Genomic DNA, 23713 nt, shown 5'->3' on the forward strand with positions numbered 1-23713 from the left:
ACGGTGATTTACAAATTATAGTTGTTCTACACATCACATATTTCAACCATTTGTAATCATTATACAGTGATTTACAAAATATAGTTGTTCTACACATCACATATTTCAACCATTTGTAATCATTATACGGTGATTTACAAAATATAGTTGTTCTACACATCACATATTTCAACCATTTGTAATCATTATACGGTGATTTACAAAATATAGTTGTTCTACACATCACATATTTCAACCATTTGTAATCATTATACGGTGATTTACAAAATATAGTTGTTCTACACATCACATATTTCAACCATTTACAATCATTATACGGTGATTTACAAAATATAGTTGTTCTACACATGACATATTGCAACCATTTGCAATCATTATACGGTGATTTTTACAAAATATAGTTGTTCTACACATGACATATTGCAACCATTTGCAATCATTATACGGTGATTTACAAAATATAGTTGTTCTACACATCACATATTGCAACCATTTGCAATCATTATACGGTGATTTACAAAATATAGTTGTTCTACACATCACATATTTCAACCATTTACAATCATTATACGGTGATTTACAAAATATAGTTGTTCTACACATCACATATTTCAACCATTTGTAATCATTATACGGTGATTTACAAAATATAGTTGTTCTACACATCACATATTTCAACCATTTGTAATCATTATACGGTGATTTACAAAATATAGTTGTTCTACACATCACATATTTCAACCATTTGTAATCATTATACGGTGATTTACAAAATATAGTTGTTCTACACATCACATATTTCAACCATTTACAAACTTTACAGTTGCTTTAAGACCATTCTTTCCAGTGCACAAGGAAGTTTTCTTTGAGTATATATTAAATAAAACAGCAATACTCACCCATAGTAAATTATCTTACCTGCTGATATATTTCTTAGTGCTACAGTTTTCTGATTGTTTGTATTTATGTGTTTTGTCTTTGAGAGGTGATGTTGTCAATGAATGTTGATCGGTACATGTACTTGCTCAAGGGGTCACTGCTTGATTCATTGTTGGTATTTTCCAATAAAACTATTACTTAATTAAACATTTCACACCATAATAATTGTATGTATATTGGAGGCTTGTCCTCTGATGCGAGACGGTGGATGTTTGTTGAGTATGTATGCAGTACCCATGAGAAAAACATTGTAAAAATATTATATTGCATTCATCTTTATCAAAGAAATTTAAATATTTGCTGTTGAAGGGAGACATGATCTGGGTTCCAATTTTTGCTATAGCACTGACGGCAACCGCTGTAGTTGCCCTCATTGTCCTGAAGATCTGACATTGTACCATTATATTTCATAATTTGTTTCATGTGTCACCAGTGGCAGAAAGACGTCATGTCGGACCACCTGTCACTGAGATGTCTGTTGAAGGAGAGAACGTTGAGAGCTGAGGTAGAGAACACTGAGGAGAGTCTGCAGACACTGCGGTGAGGAAACACACTTTATTATAACAAGACCTTTTCATTCTTGGTGGAATAATAAATAACATTAGGTCAATCAAAAAATCCTTCCCTGATATGGAGTCCTAGATAAAATTTAAACACTATCATGCATTCTGAATATTTATAATTTAATGTACAGATTATTAAAAAAAAGAGTCATATTTTGTACTTTTCATCCATGTATTAGTCCTTTCCTGAACTTAAATTACAATTAAAAAACATGTCAAAAATATAGAAATTTTTGTGAGAAAAAATGCATTATATTTATTATATTTTTTAATAAATGTTTATTGTTTTTGATTCCAGGCCAAACAAGGGAGAAGAAGCATTACCACCAGATGACACCACTGGTATACAGTACGTTAAGAATGGAATGAATCCCAATAAAGCATTTATGCAGGTTCATTATCTTAAGGTGAGAATAGCTGTTCATGTTTTATTATCTGTTTCCAAGAACAATTAATATAACTAGTGTAACCAGATTAACCTTTATTGATTCAAAATGCTTAACACATTTTTTTAAACACAGATTATGTGGACAATTAAATTTGCAGATATATCAAAATATGAAACCCATAAAGGATAGCATAATTTCAGCATTTTAAATATCAAATATTTCTGGTAAAGATGTCAGATATCACACACTTAGGGTGAATTTACACATGTATTGTATACAAACAGGTTTACTGGCCTCGGTGGTGTCGTGGTTAGGCGATCGGTCTACAGGCTGGTAGGTAATGGGTTCGGATCCCAGTCGAGGCATGGGATTTTTAATCCAGATACCGACTCCAAACCCTGAGTGATTGCTCCGCAAGGCTCAATGGGTAGGTGTAAACCACTTGCACCGACCAGTGATCCATAACTGGTTCAACAAAGGCCATGGTTTGTGCTATCCTGCCTGTGGGAAGCGCAAATAAAAGATCCCTTGCTGCCTGTTGTAAAAGAGCAGCCTATGTGGTGACAGGGGGTTTCCTCTAAAAAACAGTGTCGAAATGACCATATGTTTGACGTCCAATAGCCGATGATAAGATGAAAAATCAATGTGCTCTAGTGGTGTCGTTAAATAAAACAAACTTTGCTTTACAAACAGGTTATTAACTTAGGTTTGTAGTTTGAAGATGGAATTTAAAACTTGTTTAGCACTTTGCAGTTAATCAATAAGGAATTATAATACTTGTTGGTAATAAAATGCCATGGGTCAGATTTATTGAAATAAAACTCATAAATATGCTAGATTTATTTGATTTCACTACTGGAGTTTGGTATTTCAATTAAATCCATACACCTCATTGTAGTGCGATACATTTTCTGTCAATCGTTTTAAAAGAAATTGTGAGTTCATGAAAGATTTATCAGACTATCTCTTTTAGAAGTGTGGATCTTTAATCACAGCTGCAGCAGAGCCAGTCTGGTTTCGAAGAATTGTCTAATGTTAATGCCAACTGGTGTCTGTCACTGTATACTGCCATGTTGAAGTGTAAAGTACAAACCATCAAACTGGCTCATGGGGTGATTTGATCAGTTTTTGAAACTAGTTCAGAATGGCACAAGATAAATGTGAAAACTAATAGGTTCTAATGACAAACAAAAAGTTTAAGAAACCTCATTTAAAACCAGTTAGAATATGATAAATTCTCACACAGAATTTTAAATCACATTAGTACATGCATATGCCCATTAAAAACTATTACGCCAAATAAACCAGTTTTGAGTTTGATTTACACAATATTAGTTTTCTGTAAAAAACCCACCCCAAAACACATTCTCAAATTGAACAACAAGTTTTAATACTCATTTACCTGTGGAAGTTGAATTGTTCTTTTAACACAGGTTTTGTTTTCAGGGATTCTTTCTGTTGAGATTCCTGGAAAGTGTTGTTGGAGTTGATGGATTTCTGGAATTTCTTAAAGAATATGTCACCCAGTTTCATGGACAGCTTGTCTCTTCACAGGTAATACATGTACTGGTGACATGTTACACGAACACTTTTACCTTTTGAAACCTTTTCGCAACTCCCATTTATTGGCTCTCTCCTGGACTTTTGGAGACAGAATGTAGCACAGCAGAAGAGCTCGTGTCAGTGGTGAGATAGGTGTAGGATTGACTACCCTTACTGGACACAATTCTTTTTGTTGTCTGTGTTACTGGCCTTGGTGGTGTCGTGGTTAAGGCATCATAGCTGGTAGGTACTGGGTTCGCAGTTCGGTACCGGCTCTCACCCAGAGCGAGTTTTTAACGCCTCAGTGGGTAGGTGTAAGACTACTACACCCTCTTCTCTCTCACTAACCACTAACAACTATTATCTAACCCACTGTCCTGGACAGACAGCCCAGATAGCTGAGGTGTGAGTCCAGGACAGCATGCTTGAACCTTAATTGGATATAAGCACAGAAATAAATTGAAATGAAATGAAATAAAATGTCTGTGCTGAGCACAGCAAAATGTAGTGGAGTAATGCTATTAACATTAAATTATAACATTTCAGTGGTTGTAAAGTGAAATGTTTTCAGGTGATTTAATTGAGCATGATTATTTCAAACATACATTTTTGGGCACAATGCTTATTGCCTTGGAGCAATCTAAAGCTCTGTGTCCATCCCAGCTAGTGCCCTCTCATTGGTGCATGAAAAGCTTTGTTTTGGGAAATTGTTTAAATTGAATAGTCTGTGTGGTGGCAGCTTTTTCCCCTTTCCTTTAGTTAATACCAATTATCCAAAAACCCTTTTATGGCATCAGATAGCTTATGATTAAAGATATTTGTATTGTTTAATGACACCACTAGAGCACATTGATTTATTAGTCATCAGCTATTGGATGTCAAAACATTTGGTAATTTTGACATATAGTCTTAGAGAGAAAACCCACTACATGTTTCCATTAGTATCAAGGGATCTTTTATATGCACCATTCCACAGACAGAATAGCACATCCCACGACCTTTGATATACCAGTCGTGGTGCACTGGCTGGAATGAGAAATAGCCCAATGGGCCCACCGATGGAGATCGATCCTAGACTGATTGTGCAGCAAGCGAGCACTTTACCACTGGGTTATGTCCCGCTGACCCTCTCTTTTGATTAAATAAGCACAACAACAAGCAGTTAAAGTGTACATGTACTACATGTCGGTTTTATTTGTTAAGTTAGAGAATAACTAACGAGCTACGAGGAATTACGAATTATCTGTCACAAGTGAATGAATGTTGTAACATTCATTCACGAGGGACAGATAATTCGTAACTCCTCGTAGCGAGTTGGTTATTCTCTTTATTACACATTGTCAATTTTAACTGATTTTTAATGTAAAAATTCCTCTGCAGTCTACAACAAAGCCATCAGCCATTACGTCATATAATCTTACGCACATTACATGATGTAATGTAACAGTCCTTTCCTTTTGAAAAAAAAAGGCGAGTGAAAAATCGCACACGTCAAAACACTTAGGCGAGTGAAAAATTGCACTCATCAAAATGCTAAGGCGAGTGAAAACCAAGCATTTATTAATTTATATAAATGCAGAGACATATGTTGCAAAAATGAACCAATAAACCAATAAAATAATGTTTTCTTCGAATTTTATGTTGTTTGGTTCATTAGTGTAGTCTGACTTCTTTTCCCTTTCAGGAATGGAGTTATAGTTTATTAAAAAGTTTCAGGAGTAGTACTATAGAAATATAATTATGACATGTACACACTGATGCAATTTGATTTTTTAATTGCTATAATTTATGTACTATTCAGATAATTTGATGCACACAATTATATATATACCTTTTCAGTGTTAGATGGTTTGATGAACGTGCAGCTAAATATATATAGGAATCAACTTGTCTTGAATTTCATTATTATGTGAATATAATTAGGATAGTTCCGAGAAAGTGGTTCATGAACTACGACCCAAGCATCTCAGGTGTGCACGCACTACCGACTCATATTATTAAAACATTATTTTTTGTTTTTAAATAACTCGTGAAATGTAGGCCTACAATTACTTCAGTTGATAGTGTTGGTTGGAACATTGACATTCACGTGGCATTTTTAATTCAACAATTATGCAAACAGTCTCCCTCCCTCAACATTTCGTAACATGTCATTTGACCTACCGCTACAAGTTACGAATGACTCTGACAGCGTTACGTCATTGATCTAGAATGGCCCCAATGTTGTTGATAAAAAAATATACAAACTCTGACAAAATCTGTCATACAAAGGATTTTATTCCAACCGTGGGACGCCATAACAAAGATAATAAAACACCCCATAATTTTAGACATTATCATCAATGCTAATAAGTTGTTAAGTAGACCAGCGTGTGCGTACAGAATTCCAAGAGTAAAAATAATCTGACCCCGATAGCTCTGATTGGTCAATATGCCACAGAGTACTGTGCATCAAATCATGTTCCAGTCACATGGTCTGTGACTTTCTAACAAACGAAACAAAAATTAAATAGTCGGAAATGATCATTGATTACTGTTACTATAGTGTGTACATATATACATATATAAATATGATATGCACACTCATTAACCTCATTAACATTTTATTTGATTTTTTTAAACATAAAAAAGAAAAATAATAGACGTACAAAAATACCTAGGCTTATTCCTACATACCTATTATCATTTCTTTTCCTTCGTTTTATTATTATTATTTTTTTTTTTGAAAGAAAGTATAAAATTAGATGATTGCCATTTTCGGGATCTCACATAAGCTTTGTAGGCTAACAGTTATGAACTAATCGAGACAATTTTACAGACTTTGCTGATTTCTGTAACGAGTTCATTAATGTAGGCTACAGAAGTCACTATTTAATTAAATATATGAACAGTATAAATGAGTTATCCTTATTAGACGTTGTGATCTATTACCTTACAAAAGTGGATTGTTTCTAATTACTAATAAATTAAATAGGCAAACACTTTTTGATCGGATTGGTACGTCTTTGAAGATGTCTATTAAACCTGTATTTTCTGATTTGTATAGCAAAGATAAATACCAGTCATATATTAAAATCTTGCATGGACGCTATCGTTCTCGTAACATGTTTTTTTCTGGTATTATTAAACGGATCTTACTATCGGCTACACAAGGTAAATAGTGGCAATCAATGAACAAAATTATTTTACGTGCGCTCTTTGTTAAGTGTAACGTGCGTTATTTTTCACACTCGCCAGATTGAAATTACATGCGCTGTATGAGCGTGATCGCACCCACGCACCTTAAAAGGCAAGGTCTGAATGTAAGTTACGTCATAGCATAATGGCGTTCTTTTTACAGCCAAATGTTTACAGTACAAAATAATACAACTGTATTTGCATTTGAAAATAATTATTTTTATATATTACTAAAGCCGCTGCTTATGAAAATATACCATTTCATGTTTACGAAACAAATGAATCCATTTGTTTTTGTAAATCTTTGTAGATCGTATAATGTATGTGTAATCTGACTCATGAATGGAAACATATGAATGAAAGTGAAGTTCCGGCCATGGCAAAGCAACCAACCAAACGTCATGATGTTTAAGCCAGCCAGTCAGTGGCTGTAGAAGCAATCTGCACACTGCAGAGATAAAAAAAAAATTACCCCATATAATTGAGCCCATATTGGTAAAAAATATATTTACAGGGCTCGAACTTAAGAATTTGTCTCCCACAGCAAATTTTAAAAGAATTGCAAAGGGTAAAACAGTCCACCGATGGCAATTTTGAGCCTGCCTATGGCAATTTTTTTTAAAGTGATATTTGCAGCAAATAAACCTGACTGAAAGGCTATCTTGTTATATGTAGACATCTTTTAAATGTGCAAATGTTAAATATTGGCAGATAATGTACGCCATTGTTGAGGAGCATTACCAACAGCACAAAAGTGCCATCCGTGATGCTCTCTACCTTCGGCAGTTTATATCTCAATGACGGCAATTGCTGTCAGTGCCGCCATTAAGTTTGAGCTCTGTATATATATTTAATAAAAAATATGTGATGTTAGGATTTAATCTGAAAAGTAAAGTTTTTATTTTATCTTCAGATTCATCCATTTTAATTGATGAAGTATGCTTTTCAGATCAAATTTGTACAAACAAGTCTGTTTTGCTTTTCAGGACTTCTTTGATCTGTTATTTTCACTGTGCCTTGATTTAAGGTAGGTCTCTAGATTAGAAGTATCATTCATATATTATAACATGTTGAGGTTTGTATATGTTCTATTCCTGATGGTTAGGATAAAATACTGTAGATCCTGAAATTAACACCTCCCTAAATTAATGCGAGTGATGTTGAAATATCTCCCTTTGAAATATTAACTTTTCCAAGTTACAATGAGATGAACTCACTAACATGTCTGTGTACACATCAGTTAACCTGTACCTAATACCTGTTCCATTGTTTTTGGTGAGATCAACTCTTAACTTGCTGAACTATTCAACAATTAGTCTGTCTTGCCTACAATGAATTATTTTCCAGTTCTGTTTTATAAATATAGTAGAATAAAAACAAAAAAGAGTTATGTTTTAATAACGTGGGACACAAATACAAAACAGAAATAAATGCGTAATATTATTAATGCAAATAACACAAACTCGCATTTTTCGCATTAATATTATGATTTAATTTCAGGATCTACAGTATATTTCCTAGCTTCTTGAAGATAATCTGTAAGAAATATTAAATTTCTGTTCTGTTTTCAATATACCAATTGTTCACTATTGTTTATACATGTAATAAGATGGGCAAACAAGGAGCAGTGGAAATTAAACTGTTGTTTTAACTGACAATATAGTAACACTTTGTGCTATATCCCTGCCTGATTTATACATGTAATAAGATGGGCAAACAAGGAGCAGTGGAAATTAAACTGTTGTTTTAACTGACAATATAGTAACACTTTGTGCTATATCCCTGCCTGATTTATACATGTAATAAGATGGGCAAACAAGGAGCAGTGGAAATTAAACTGTTGTTTTAACTGACAATATAGTAACACTTTGTGCTATATCCCTGCCTGATTTATACATGTAATAAGATGGGCAAACAAGGAGCAGTGGAAATTAAACTTGTTTTAACTGACAATATAGTAACACTTTGTGCTATATCCCTGCCTGATTTATACATGTAATAAGATGGGCAAACAAGGAGCAGTGGAAATTAAACTGTTGTTTTAACTGACAATATAGTAACACTTTGTGCTATATCCCTGCCTGATTTATACATGTAATAAGATGGGCAAACAAGGAGCAGTGGAAATTAAACTGTTGTTTTAACTGACAATATAGTAACACTTTGTGCTATATCCCTGCCTGATTTATACATGTAATAAGATGGGCAAACAAGGAGCAGTGGAAATTAAACTTGTTTTAACTGACAATATAGTAACACTTTGTGCTATATCCCTGCCTGATTTATACATGTAATAAGATGGGCAAACAAGGAGCAGTGGAAGTTAAACTGTTGTTTTAACTGACAATATAGTAACACTTTGTGCTATATCCCTGCCTGATTTATACATGTAATAAGATGGGCAAACAAGGAGCAGTGGAAGTTAATTTAATTACTTTGTTTTGTTTACCACCACCACTCAGACCTGTCAACCTTTAGACAAGAGAAAGCAGGAGGTGTGTGTTGAATAAGCAGGAGATTTTGTCAAAAAACAGGAGATTTTTTAACTTCACACAGTTTAACCTAAAATCGCAAGGTTGTTGTAAACATTATTACAATAAGTTATATGAACACTACATAATGTCATATATACTTGTTAACTTTAGATCTTGGCTTTAAAAAAACCACAACAATTAATTAATTTAAAAAAAATAAAAAATATGTGTGTATATATTTCTTTTTAAAGTTTAAATACTGTTATGATTTAATAAATCTTTTTTTAAAACATCTCTTTTATCCAAAAATGTTAAGAACTTTAACAAGAAATTACAAAAAATAATTAGTACATTTACAGCATTACACTTACAGGTTACGTTCCATCATCATTTGTGGCTAGTGTATCCAAATTGAAATACCCAAGACAAATTTATATAAATCTTATAAATTAATATTCAGTTTTTACTATAATGAGGAACAGTGGCGTGGTACTTATTTAAAATCATTATAATGATGCAATAAACATTGTATTCCCATTAATCATAAGTAAAACCTCATTACGGACATTGTGTGAAATATACCAGAATTATACCCATTTTCGTGGATAACTTTATATCAAACACAACATTTATTAATTGTACAAAAAAAATCTATTGAAGTATACCCTTGTTACCAACATTTTACTGCACAAACATACAAAATTAACTGACACAAGTATGTTTATATAGCTAATTGGTCTTTTCTTTGTCTTGCTGTGACATGTGATTTTAACATTGTGTGTATTGCTGTCAACTCTGGGCCAGAGTCTGGCACTTCAGATCTGTCATAGCTACTTCCTTTATGTTATTTTGGCAAAAGGGGATTGATATTTTTTTTTATGCCTACAAAAATGTCATTTAACAGGAGAAATTGTCTCCCGCACAAGGTAACAGGAGATTGGATCAAATACCAGGAGAGTCCTGCTGAATCCAGGAGGGTTGACAGGTCTGCCACCACTGGGTATTGGATGTCAATCACGTGATAATTCTGACACGTAGCAATGAGCGATGAATCCATGAAATTGCTGGAGGGTTCTAGGAACCTGTCTCAGTTGTATAGTTTTTTTTGTTTTTTTAACTTAAATTGATTTGCAAGTACAAACACCCCTGGTGAGAACTTGGAATATTACTAATGTTTTTAGCATGCTCTTTACATGTCAGTTCTAAGTTCCTATTATCTTTTCAAAAGTTGGTTTAATTCTTGTAATATTATTACACTGGATTCAGAATGTAAACTCTTGTCAGTTCAAACAAAGCATATTATGGTAGAAAAATGTTTTGAAAGAAATTATGTATATAGTATATAATATTGTCTCGCTGGCTGTGCAATGATAAAAGTCCATAAAGATTGAGTCACCCAAAACTGTACTGTATGGCCTAACAGCAGACAGTCCTGGGGCCTAATTCACTAAACTGTTGCAACTTTGCGATCTCGCAGTACAATGTTATGAAACTTGCAGAGAGGATGCTTTGTTGTCTAGCAGAGCCTAAGAGATCTTTGTGAATTAAGCCCATGATCATTATTGTGTTTTCACATCAGTATTGGCACACCAAAACTATAGTTCTGAATTGAATAATAATAAATCATTAGAAAATAAACAGTATTTAAAATGTTGACATACAAGATGTAAAAAAGAAAGAAAGAAGTGTTTTATTTAACGACGCACTCAACACATTTTATTTACGGTTATATGGCATCAGACATACGGTTAAGGACCACACAGATTTTGAGAGGAAACCCGCTGTCACCACATAGGCTACTCTTTTATGACAGGCAGCAAGGGATCTTTTATTTGCGCTTCCCACAGGCAGGATAGCACAAACCATGGCCTTCGTTGAACCAATTATGGATCACTGGTCGGTGCAAGTGGTTTACACCTACCCATTGAGCCTTGCGGAGCACTCACTCAGGGTTTGGAGTCGGTATCTGGATTAAAAATCCCATGCCTCGACTGGGATCCGAACCCAGTACCTACCAGCCTGTAGACCGATGGCTAACCACGACGCCACCGAGGCCGGTCATACAATATGTATACTGTAACCTTTTTGGCTACAGGAAAGTAAATAAATATCCCTCAAAACACATCCTAAATTATTTTTCTCTGTAACTTACTAATTTTGTTTAAATATCTAAAATATGGATAGTCATTGCGAAAGATTTTCAGTATCATTTACCATTTCTTCTATACTGAAAAGAGGAATTAAATATGTATATTTTCCTTTTCATTGCATTGCTTTTCTTCTTTTTCTTAGTATTGTGCCACTTCCATAACTCTACAATAATAATTAAACAAAAGTGACTCCTCTGAGTGTTGAACTCTAATAACTTTATGACACATTATACTTTCTATACCAGGCAGGCATATATATAGTGGTGGCAGGGGCTTTTAGGTGTTGAAACACACCCTGCTGAAACTGAACTTTCTGTTCTTTTTCAGTATATTCTGCAAGAAGTATGCCCCAGGTTCTCCATCTTATAGGGTTTTTTTTATATACCATTGCCCACATTTGCAAATTCTTCTAAACTATTACCTTCCCTTTGCTATTTGTCAACATAAATTATATGATAAAATTAATGAATAAATGTTTAATGACACCCCAGCATGAAAAACACATCACCCCAGCATGAAAAATCATCGGCTATTGGGTGTCATATAAAATGTACGTAAAATTATATTTTTATGGTTTTATAGTTTATGTTATTGTTATATGTGTATAAAGAATTAAAAGTACAACCTGCAATCTAATGAGTATTAAAATAATCCACCCAGCATTGGAATGACTGTGAGAGTTTTAGTGTTTGCAATTTGTTTTTTGAGGCAAGATGTTTTTTTTTTTAAATCCCATATTTTTAGCATAGGTAATTTATGGATAATCCAAAATGCTCAGTTCTTTCTTACTTCGGCATAAACAATGTATTGATGTGTTGGTAACCAAGCATTCCATTCCTTCCTCTCTCTCTCTCTCTCTCTCTCTCTCTCTCTCTGTTGATTACGAACACACACTGTATTTACTTTTTCTAACACTCTAGTCAACTACTATATGGCATATATTTTCATTCTGGAATTATATACCAATTATTGTAATGTACAAAAAACATTTTAGTGCACAATTTGAAATCAAATACCTGCTATTATGGAAATGAAATACGGCTGTTAGAAATGGTAGATGTTAACATGATGTGTGTCATCAAATTAGAAATTCTGTTTGGTCTAGAAACAGGATTTTTTTTCTATCACTGTATGTTTTGCTGTCAATGGGGCGAGGAAGTGTAAAATACATTGACGTCTCATTATGCCTACACCTATTGGTCTTCACTTGCAAAGGCTTACACCCATAATTAACATTCCGTTGGAACAAATAACAATTATAATTAAAAGTATTGTATATGGTAATTGTATCGAAGTGTGTTCTAATTTGTAAATGAATGCGAGTCTGTCTACATGCCTACCTACTGATGCCCCCCCCCCCCTCTGTAATTTGTGTATTAGTGATTAATATGTGGAATTTGTTTTATCAAGGAACTCAAAAATTATCGATATAAAGATATTTAATGCCAAACATAGGATTGTTGTATAAAAGCGGGAATCTTTGATTACCGTTTGGTAGGCAGCAATTGCGCAACATTTATATAGACTGGTCTCTGACGGTTAGAGAGCGTTGATAACTGTCCAAATGCCCGTCTAGCTTTCTTACAGTCAGAGTACTCGGGCTAACGGGTAGAGAGCGTTGATAACTGTCCAAATGTCCGTCTAGCTCTCTTGCCGTCAGAGTACTCGGACTACGGTTAGAGAGCGTTGATAACTGTCCAAATGTCCGTCTAGCTCTCTTACCGTCAGAGTACTCGGGCTAACGGTTAAAGAGCGTTGATAACTGTCCAAATGTCCGTCTAGCTCAGAGCACTCGGGCTAACGGTTAGAGAACGTTGATAACTGTCCAAATGTCCGTCTAGCTCTCTTACCGTCAGAGTACTCGGGCTAACGGTTAGAGAACGTTGGTAACTGTCCAAATGTCCGTCTAGCTCTCTTACCGTCAGAGTACTCGGGCTAACGGGTTAGAGAGCGTTGGTAACTGTCCAAATGTCCGTCTAGCTCTCTTACCGTCAGAGTACTCGGGCTAACGGTTAGAGAGCGTTGGTAACTGTCCAAATGTCCGTCTAGCTCTCTTACCGTCAGAGTACTCGGGCTAACGGTTAGAGAGCGTTGGTAACTGTCCAAATGTCCGTCTAGCTCTCTTACCGTCAGAGTACTCGGGCTAACGGGTAGAGAGCGTTGGTAACTGTTCAAATGTCCGTCTAGCTCTCTTACCGTCAGAGTACTCGGACTAACGGTTAGAGAGCGTTGATAACTGTCCAAATGTCCGTCTAGCTCTCTTACCGTCAGAGTACTCGGGCTAACGGTTAGAGAGCGTGGGTAACTGTCCAAATGTCCGTCTAGCTCTCTTATCGTCAGAGTACTCGGGCTAACGGTTAGAGAGCGTGGGTAACTGTCCAAATGTCCGTCTAGCTCTCTTACCGTCAGAGTACTCGGGCTAACGGTTAGATAGCGTTGATAACTGTGCAAATGTCCGTCTAGCTCTCTTACCGTCAGAGTACTCGGGCTAACGGTTAGAGAACGTGGGTAACTGTCCAAATGCCCGTCTAGCTCTCTTACCGTCAGAGTACTCGGGCTAACGGGTTAGAGAGCGTTGGTAACTGTCCAAATGCCCGTCTAGCTCTCTTACCGTCAGAGTACTCGGGCTAACGGTTAGAGAGCGTTGGTAACTGTCCAAATGTCCGTCTAGCTCTCTTACCGTCAGAGTACTCGGGCTAACGGTTAGAGAGCGTTGGTAACTGTCCAAATGTCCGTCTAGCTCTCTTACCGTCAGAGTACTCGGACTAACGGTTAGAGAGCGTTGATAACTGTCCAAATGTCCGTCTAGCTCTCTTACCGTCAGAGTACTCGGGCTAACGGTTAGAGAGCGTTGATAACTGTCCAAATGTCCGTCTAGCTCTCTTACCGTCAGAGTACTCGGGCTAACGGTTAGAGAGCGTTGACAACTGTGCAAATGTCCGTCTAGCTCTCTTACCGTCAGAGTACTCGGGCTAACGGTTAGAGAACGTTGGTAACTGTCCAAATGCCCGTCTAGCTCTCTTACCGTCAGAGTACTCGGGCTAACGGTTAGAGAACGTTGGTAACTGTCCAAATGTCCGTCTAGCTCTCTTACCGTCAGAGTACTCGGGCTAACGGGTTAGAGAGCGTTGGTAACTGTCCAAATGTCCGTCTAGCTCTCTTACCGTCAGAGTACTCGGGCTAACGGGTTAGAGAGCGTTGGTAACTGTCCAAATGTCCGTCTAGCTCTCTTACCGTCAGAGTACTCTGGTTAACGGTTAGAGAGCGTTGGTAACTGTCCAAATGTCCGTCTAGCTCTCTTACCGTCAGAGTACTCGGGCTAACGGTTAGAGAGCGTTGGTAACTGTCCAAATGTCCGTCTAGCTCTCTTACCGTCAGAGTACTCGGACTAACGGTTAGAGAACGTTGATAACTGTCCAAATGTCCGTCTAGCTCTCGTACCGTCAAAGTAGGTAACTGTCCAATGTTCGTCTAGCTCTCGTACCATCAGAGTACTCGGGCTAACGGTTAGATAACGTTGATAACTGTCCAAATGTCCGTCTAGCTCTCTTACCGTCAGAGTACTCGGGCTAACGGTTAAAGAGCGTTGATAACCGTCTAGCTCTCTTACCGTCAGAGTACTCGGGCTAACGGTTAGAGAGCGTTGATAACTGTCCAAATGTCCGTCTAGCTCTCTTACCGTCAGAGTACTCGGGCTAACAGTGAGAGAGTGTTGATAACTGTCCAACTGTCCATCTGGCTCTCTTACTGTCAGAGTACTCTGACTCACGGTAAGAGAACGTTGATAACTGTCCAAATGTCCGTCTAGGTCTCTTACCGTCAGAGTACTCGGGCTAACGGGTAGAGAGCGTTGATAACTGTCCCAATGTCCGTCTAGCTCTCTTACCGTAAGAGTACTCCTGGCTAACGGTTAGAGAGCGTTGATAACTGTCCAAATGTCCGTCTAGCTCTCTTACCGTCAGAGTACTCGGACTAACGGTTAGAGAACGTTGATAACTGTCCAAATGTCCGTCTAGCTCTCGTACCGTCAGAGTACTCGGGCTAACGGTTATAGAACGTTGGTAACTGTCCAGATGTCCGTCTAGCTCTCGTACCGTCAGAGTACTCGGGCTAACGGTTAAAGAATGTTGATAACTGTTCAAATGTCCGTCTAGCTCTCTTACCGTCAGAGTACTCGGGCTAACGGTTAGAGAGCGTTGATAACCGTCTAGCTCTCTTACCGTCAGAGTACTCGGGCTAACGGTTAGAGAGCGTTGATAACTGTCCAAATGTCCGTCTAACTCTCTTACCGTCAGAGTACTCGAGTTAACAGTGAGAGAGTGTTGATAACTGTCCAAATGTCCGTCTAGCTCTCTTACCGTCAGAGTACTCTGACTCACGGTGAGAGAACGTTGATAACTGTCCAAATGTCCGTCTAGCTCTCTTACCGTCAGAGTACTCTGACTCACGGTGAGAGAACGTTGATAACTGTCCAAATGTCCGTCTGGCTCTCTTACCGTCAGACTACTCGGGCTAATGTACATACCACATACATGAAGTGAGATGTTTACGATAAAACTTAAATGTAATTTTGTATGGCTTGATTTGTTTCATTTTAGTAGGTGTGTTAACATTTGTAACTGTAACCAAAATAGGAGACATTATGGGTGCAGACGAACTTAATGGGCTGGAAGCATATAACGGTATGGAACTGCTGATCAGACGTAGTAGCTTGTGAGCCTAAAGCTGATTTGTACTCATATTCTGATGACCAAATGTCGTATGATCCATGTTTCTTCATTAAACAAACGTCCGTTTCCATTTCTCTCTCCCTCCAATAATCATTTTACGAGTCTGTAAATAAAGGCGAAGTTCTGGCGGCTTGATTGTAGCTTGTAGTTCAACTTTGATGTTCAGTGATATTTCCTAATGGTATTGTACATCGTGTGGGCTGTTTCAATTACATTACACTTAACACGACCCGGCTTTATTGGAACAAGAAGGAAATCATGGTCTACACAGACTTAACGAGTTTGTTTTCGTCCAGAACAAGAGGTAACCAGAAGGGGAGGTGGAGGGGACGGGGGAATGTTAGCGTAGTCGGTTGTGTGCTCGCCTGACGTGTTGGTACGTCGCAGGATCGAACCATATCGGTGGATCCATTCAACTGATTGGGTTTTTTTTCCCGTTTCAGCCAGAGCATTACAACTGGTCAAAGGCCGTGGTGTGTGCTTTCCGGTTGGTGGGAAAGTGCATATAAAATATCCCTTGCTGCTAATGGAAAAAATGTAGCGGGTTTCCTCTGATATGTCAAAATTACCAAATGTTTGACATCCAATAGCCTGTGATTAATTAATAAATGTTGGGGGCGGGATGTAGTCCAGTGGTAAAGCGCTCGCTTGATGCGCAGTCGGTTTGGGGTCGATCTCCGTCAGTGGGCCCATTGGGCTATTTCTCGTTCCATCCGGTGCACCACGACTAGTATATCAACGGCCATGGTATGTGCAATCCTGTCCAAATGTTTGACATCGAATAGCCGATGATTAATAAATCAATGTGCTCAAGTGGTGTCGTTAAAAAGAAAACCCAACATACTGATAACTATATGTCAGAATTACCAAATGTTTGGCATCCAATAGCCCATGATTAATTAATCACTGTGCTCTAGTGGTGTCGTTAAACAAAAACAAACTTTAAGAGACAACGAGTGGCAGTGCTTGAAGAGTGTCATGGTGCAGCGATACGCAGGACAGAGAGACAGATGGAAGGCTCCTGTACGGGTTCTGGATGAACGATGGCCACGTCGTGCGCTCAAGACAGACTTCACGCCTAGAGGAAGACAGCTGTCTGATGGTCATTAGCAGTTGACTGTGGTGTGGCGGAGAGTTCTAGGAGTGTGTTGAGAAAAAGAGAGAGAACGAACGAGATATAGGAAGATACAGAGCAAGAATGGGAGGGAGGGTGGGACAGGTAGACAGGCAGAGGCAGGGGGAGTGAGGGAAGGGAGAGGGAAAGAGAGGAGAGGAGGTAGGGAGGGATAACTGAAGTTGAAGAGATTGGGAGACGGGGCGAGATAGACAAAACAAGAGTGGGGAGAGAACGAAATATTGATAAATTTTCTGGGCTATTTTTTAAGGTTCTAATCCGGTTAATGTATACTGTGTACGTTAAAAATATGTAGTGCAAAATCACCATTTTACCTTATTTGTATAAAGATAGCCAATTTTATAACTGTATTATCACACTGTTGACAATAAATCCACGACTGTTAACACAAAATCCATGTCTTTTTAATAAACCAATATGTAATCCATATAGGATCATCATGATACATAATTTCGCTAAATTCAGTATAAATATGAACACCCCAAAACAAATAACAGTCTGTAACCGATTTCATGTTCGTGTTTTCCAGTTTAGTTCAAGGTACAATTTGCAAAAAGAAGCAACCCACACACCACCCCCCCCCACCAAAAAAAAAAAAAAAAAAAAAAAAAACCCCCCAAAACCCCCCCCCCCAAAAAAAAAAAACAACAACAACACCAAAAACCCCACAAAAAAACCCCACAACAACACCACGATAATAAAACATTCGTGTTGAAATGAGTCCATAAACAACATGGTGCAATAACATATACACAGCCTAATTTAGCATTATGTCATAGAACCGTGATGCGCTTTTATTAAATATTACTCTAGCTGAAGTGAAATACTTTAACCAACAGTGCCCAGAAACTGTTGTTCGAAGCATGGTGAAATTAATCCTGGGTCAGTCTAATATTTTCCGTTTAATTATCTTTGCATAATATACAAAATAGATTTTAGATCTGATTATGTAGGGATACCTTTGGTTGTTCTGAATCAAGTTTCACCACTATACAGTAAAAGCGCAGACCCTAGTTTGAAGGAAGGGAGGAAATGTTTTATTTAACGACGCACTCAACACATTTTATTTATGATTATATGGCGTCGGACATATGGTTTAAGGACCACACAGATATTGAGAAAGGAAGCATGCTATCGCCACTTCATGGGCTACTCTTTTCGATTAGCAGCAAGGGATCTTTTATATGCACCATACCGTAAACAGGATATCACATACCACGGCCTTTATTATACCAGCCGTGGTGCACTGGCTGGAGTGAGAAATAGCCCAATGGGCCCACCGACGGGGATCGATCCCAAACAGACCACGCATCAAGTGAGCGCTTTACCACTGGACTACGTCTTGCCCCCACCCTAGTTTGACCCCGTGAATATAGACTCTAAGTTTGGCTAATCTACCAACCTGTAAGACATCTGAATAAAGTTACAGTAGAGTGAATGAAGAGTATGTGGCGTTGAAACGGGGAAATAGCCTTAACAAATAGACACGAGCTCGTCTCTGTAGCTGCTACTTCTCAGACGCACGTGCATTTTTAGAATTATTACAAATGTATTTTATGGCATTACAAACACCAATATGACCATAAACACTTCAGGACGTACGGAAAAGAATATTCTAAACAGTAAAATACAAGTAATGTCGGATCTTAATTGTCAAAAAAAAAGAAAAAAAAAGCTCTAATGAAAAGTTCGCCATAGTGTCTAAAAAATAGGGTCTGTCAATTTAACCGGATTAGAACATACTTGATGCAAACGTACTAAAAATGTATATGCAAAAATAAGATCTTGGACTGAAAGGTCAGTGCTCTCTGTTCTGGTCACACACCTTGTGTACTCATCTCCATTCACATCTCGTAGATCAACGTCCCTCCGTATGTCCACCGGCCTACAAGCAATATCCATTAAAGACGACACGCTTCAATAAACTTGGAAATACGTGAACCATTTTGGTGCTCTTCAACATGGTTAACGACGGTTTCATCTCCCGGGCCTTGCAGGGCATTGATGCGACTCACACTCTTAGACACAAGAATGCTTCTTAACGTACAAATCGGGTCCATCCACTTGGAGGTGATTTGATTTTCGACACTGGTCCAGATGATGTGACACAAAATAGGTTATGTTTGCTTGGACGGAGAAGGAAATACGTTTCTGACACAGTGACTGTGAACTAACTTATAGTGTGTATTTTCTGGAAATGCTTGGACGTCATGCGATGGGTTGTAAAATGTGTATATGATTCTGTCATTTTATATTGAATCTGAACGACAAAAACGTCGTACATGACCAGGGCCGTATCTCTGCACAATGCAAAGTCCAATGGGCATTTGGCAAAATAGTGGTTGATTCCATGAATCTCTGTCTAATGCCTCGTCTATAGAACAACCAATCTTGAGAAAATCCTTTAGTGGAGATTTCATCCTTCTTGCACCGCCACAAAGATCATTGCCACTTCCAAATTAGTTTACTAAACCAAAGCTAATATCGGACAGATATTATTACAATAAGTACAACTGTGATGACATGCACTCACGAATCACTGTCATAACAGTGATGGTATCAGGTATTGGCGAAGGAAAGAAATAAGGGAACACATGGTATATGAGAAGAACGTTAATTAATTTACTATTTAGTGTAGTTATGCCTGTATACAATGCAAACATGTAATGCGGGACTGAATGTCTGTACTGTGGCACTGAATATCAGTAATACCATGGTTACTTCTTGAGACAATGAATGAGAGTTCTGGTGGAAGTAAATATATGGTGTTACTATTTACGTGTTTCCTTATATTTTTCCATATGCATATTTCTTCCCCCGTTTTCACCCCTTCCCGTGTCTCCAATTAACAGTTGAAAAATCAGTTGGATCATGTGGTTGCGACATTAAAAAACTACATCGGTTCTCATGGCAGTTGATGCTTTGATTATTGCCAATTTTAGTCAACACTGTGAAATGAAAAACCTAATTCTTCCACACATAATTGAAGTCCCTATTTTGCTGGTATTCGGTAGCAGTACCGAAAGTGAGACAGGGCTGTAGCATCCCAAAATGTCCCAATTAGGACATATTGGGCCGAACACCAACCCAAGATGATGTACTAATTAGGACATCTCGGGCAGTGCTCGGCCCAAGATATCCTTGGGACATCTTGGGCCAAGGCATGCCTTACGTCACACACTCAGAATATATATGCGTTGTCACCATGTTCAAGTCTGAAGATATTAGTGATAAGACTCTCGTCTAGACTTAGTTTTATAAGTAGGCGCGCGGGGGTGGGGGGCGGGGGGGCTGGGTTTCCCCCCTCGTATCCCAGATCAAGTGTCGCCGCAGTCGTATGTTGAACACCACGTGGACGTAGTTCTAAAATGCTCCGAGGTGTCGTTTAACAAACCTTCCTTACATTCCCATTCCATTCTTTCCAAAGATGACGTCGAGCTCCATATGGTATTGCAGGATTTTCCTTCAACAAAATAACATGTCTGCGGCGCACTAGTCAAACGCTCCAATTATCTTCAAAAGAAAATTACTACGTTGTTCTAGATCGTAGAATTTGTTGGTAAATTCCACCCCCGCAGTCACAACAAGAACTGAACTACCTTTGATGTTGCAGAATGTATTGCCGGAGATCCCTTTACGCATTGCTGAAGTCACGACTGGTTCTATGAGATGACGTTACTATGTTGTTACGAGCGCTAATGGAGCGTATACCATGTATTAAACGTATTACCTATTTCGTGTTATTGGTTAATGACCAAAATCGTCTTTCATGAAAATGTTGCAGTGACAGTTTCGTGACCAGACCGATCTCCTTTGGAGATTTTACAGTTACCTTTCATTTTTATGGTTGCCTTTCTTGACGAGATTGACCTGCTATGGAGTTCTATAATGACAGTTTAATGACCCAACGATCTGCTCTCTGTAGGTTTTACGCTGACAGTTCAATGACCAGACCTATCTGGTATACGGGGATTGTACAGCGACAATCTACACGCTGCTGGATATCAGTGACGAGTCTGACCATCTGCTTGTTACTTTTTTTTATGACCATGACAGAATGTAATACCAGTGATGTCGTTGGATGATGATTACACTAATTTGTCATGGATATTTTACAAGGAAGGAGATTATTTAACGACGCACTCAACACATTTTATTTACGGTTATATGGCGTCGGACATATGGTTAAGGACCACACAGATATTGAGCGAGGAAACCCGCTGTCACCACTTCATGGGCTACTCTTTTCGATTAGCAGCAAGGGATCTTTTATATACACCATCCCATAGACAGGATAGCACATACCACGGCCTTTGTTACACCAGCGAAAAATAGCCAAAATGGTCCTACTGACGGAGATCGATCCCAAACCGACCGCGCATCAAGCTAGCGCTTTACCACTGGGCTACGTCTCGCCCCCGGATATTTTACAATTACCTTTTCCATAACCGGCAGAGAATGTAATACCGGTTTTACTGTTTGATGATCAGACTGATTTGATATGGAGATATTTTTTTTTTACAGTTACTTTTTTCATGACCATAACAGAATGTAATACTAGTGATGTCTTTTGATGATCATCAGACTGATTTGTTATGAAGATTTTACAGTTACCTTTTCCATGACCGGCACAAAATATAATACAGGTTTTACTCTTTGATGATCAGATTGATTTGATATATTGAGATTTTTTTTACAGTTACTTTTTTCATGACCAGGACAAAATGTAATACCAGTGATGTTGTTTGATGATGATCAGACTGATTTGCTATTGACATTTTACAGTCTGGTGTACTCTCCAGATGTTGCAGTTATCAGATTGATCTGCTGTGGACAGGCCACTCTGAATGTTTTATATAGTGAGATAATTGTTTGTAATAAAATGCTTTAAAAGCAGATTCATGACTTTTTGAATCGATCCCTGTCGGTGGGCCCATTGGGCTATTTCTCGTTCCAGCCAGTGCACCACGACTGGTACACCAAAGGTCGTGGCATGTGCTGTCTTCTCTGTGGGATGGTGCATATAAAAGATCCCTTGCTATAATGGAAAAATGTAGCGAGTTTCCTCTCTAAGACTATATATCAAATTTACTAAACGTTTGACATTCAATAGCCGATGATTAATAAATCAATGTGCCCAAATGGTGTCGTTAAACAAAACAAACATTAATTTAAGTGTATACGACCTCATTAGTCATGGACACCTGCGTTATCTCAGTTCAGAACGTTTGTTCAAGAGCGCCCAACTTTAAAAAAAAAAAAAAAATTAATATTGATGTGTGATTTATACCTGCAACCCCCCCCCCCCCCCCCCGAAAACAAAAAAGAAAAAAAGAAAAGAAGAAGAAATAAAAATGTTTTTTTAAATAAATAACGCCAATCTCTCTCTAAGACCAGTTCATACACGTGACATGGCGTTTCTTTGGTGATTTTAAGCTTCAGATTGTTTTCACTTAAAATAATGTTTGTTTTACTGCTGAATTCCCGCGAATAGTTGTAAAAGTGTGTGCTCCGTGGGCGTTTTATTATACCGAGGCTTTAATTTTGTGTTGGCGTTTGTTTATTCTGTGGAAAATAAAAGTCGGTTTTCCAGCAGTAATCATGTTTGCTTATTCCTGTTGGAGAACAGTTATTGGTTGCAAACATTGTAATAATTTACATTACTTGATAACACTGCAGTCATTACGTATAATAGATTAGATTTTATGGCTTTCTGAATTTTATTATTACACCTAGAACCAAATGTTAGCTTGAAATAAGTTTTACACAGAATATTAGTTTAATGTATGGCAACGAAAAACCTGTAATCAACAGGTATGAAGAAATAAAGTGCAGTTTTGTATGACACAACATTAGCCTGCTTGTCCGTCGAAATCGCTTGTGTTCGAGTTGATGTTTATTGCCTCGGCGAACGGGATCCAATTTTGTAGGTGGTGGTGGCGGGCTGTGGGTGGGGGGCATTGTAGGTGGTGGTGGCTGTTGTCTTGTAATTCTCCAATTAATGTTGACGAAGATACCGCAAAATTGTATAGTGAAGTTGTTATTCACTTCATCTACTTGTTAAGTAAAATATATTTTAAAGCATTACTAACTGATTAAATATTTGCATACTGCAGATATTACTATATGTACACCTCAGTGTGTGTCTGTGAGTACGTGTGTGCGTGTGTTATATAACTTGTTTCTCATAATCTTGTAATTGTTTCTGACGTTGTAGGTGGTGGTGGCGAGCTGTGTGTGGGGGTGGGGGCATAGGCGTACGGGCTCCAATTTTTGTAAGGGGTGGGGTGGGGCCAGGCTGGGTTTTGCCCAAATTAAACGAAAATGTCCGAATCTTGATAAGAACAGTTTTTCATTTTGATATTACTGCCATTCAGCTATATAGGGTTGCAAACAAATCGCTACATATTTTTACATGGATTACAACTAATTTTGCTGGTAGAATGATGGAAATACATCGTAAAAAGGCCTCATATTAGCACATTTTGCCCGAATATCTCTATCGTTTTTGCCCGAATTTGAGGATTTGCTCCAGCACTATTGAACATAAGATATAAAATAAACAAATCATTAAAAAAATAAAATAAAACATGAAATAAAGCTTTACAGAGACA

General features: G+C 37.8%; 1 protein-coding gene across 1 annotated transcript in view; it reads left to right on the forward strand.

The window, feature by feature from the left end:
- LOC121375886 (aminopeptidase O-like) overlaps nucleotides 1-23713 on the forward strand; it is a 56416-nt gene that overhangs the window by 9575 nt on the left and 23128 nt on the right. Inside the window, exons 7-10 of the mRNA XM_041503572.1 lie at nucleotides 1373-1479; nucleotides 1801-1909; nucleotides 3338-3445; nucleotides 7597-7637. Of these exons, the coding sequence (XP_041359506.1) occupies nucleotides 1373-1479; nucleotides 1801-1909; nucleotides 3338-3445; nucleotides 7597-7637 (365 nt within the window). The remainder of the gene's footprint in view (nucleotides 1-1372; nucleotides 1480-1800; nucleotides 1910-3337; nucleotides 3446-7596; nucleotides 7638-23713) is intronic.

This window comes from Gigantopelta aegis, chromosome 6, assembly GCF_016097555.1.
Source record: "Gigantopelta aegis isolate Gae_Host chromosome 6, Gae_host_genome, whole genome shotgun sequence".
NCBI lineage: Eukaryota > Metazoa > Mollusca > Gastropoda > Neomphalida > Peltospiridae > Gigantopelta > Gigantopelta aegis.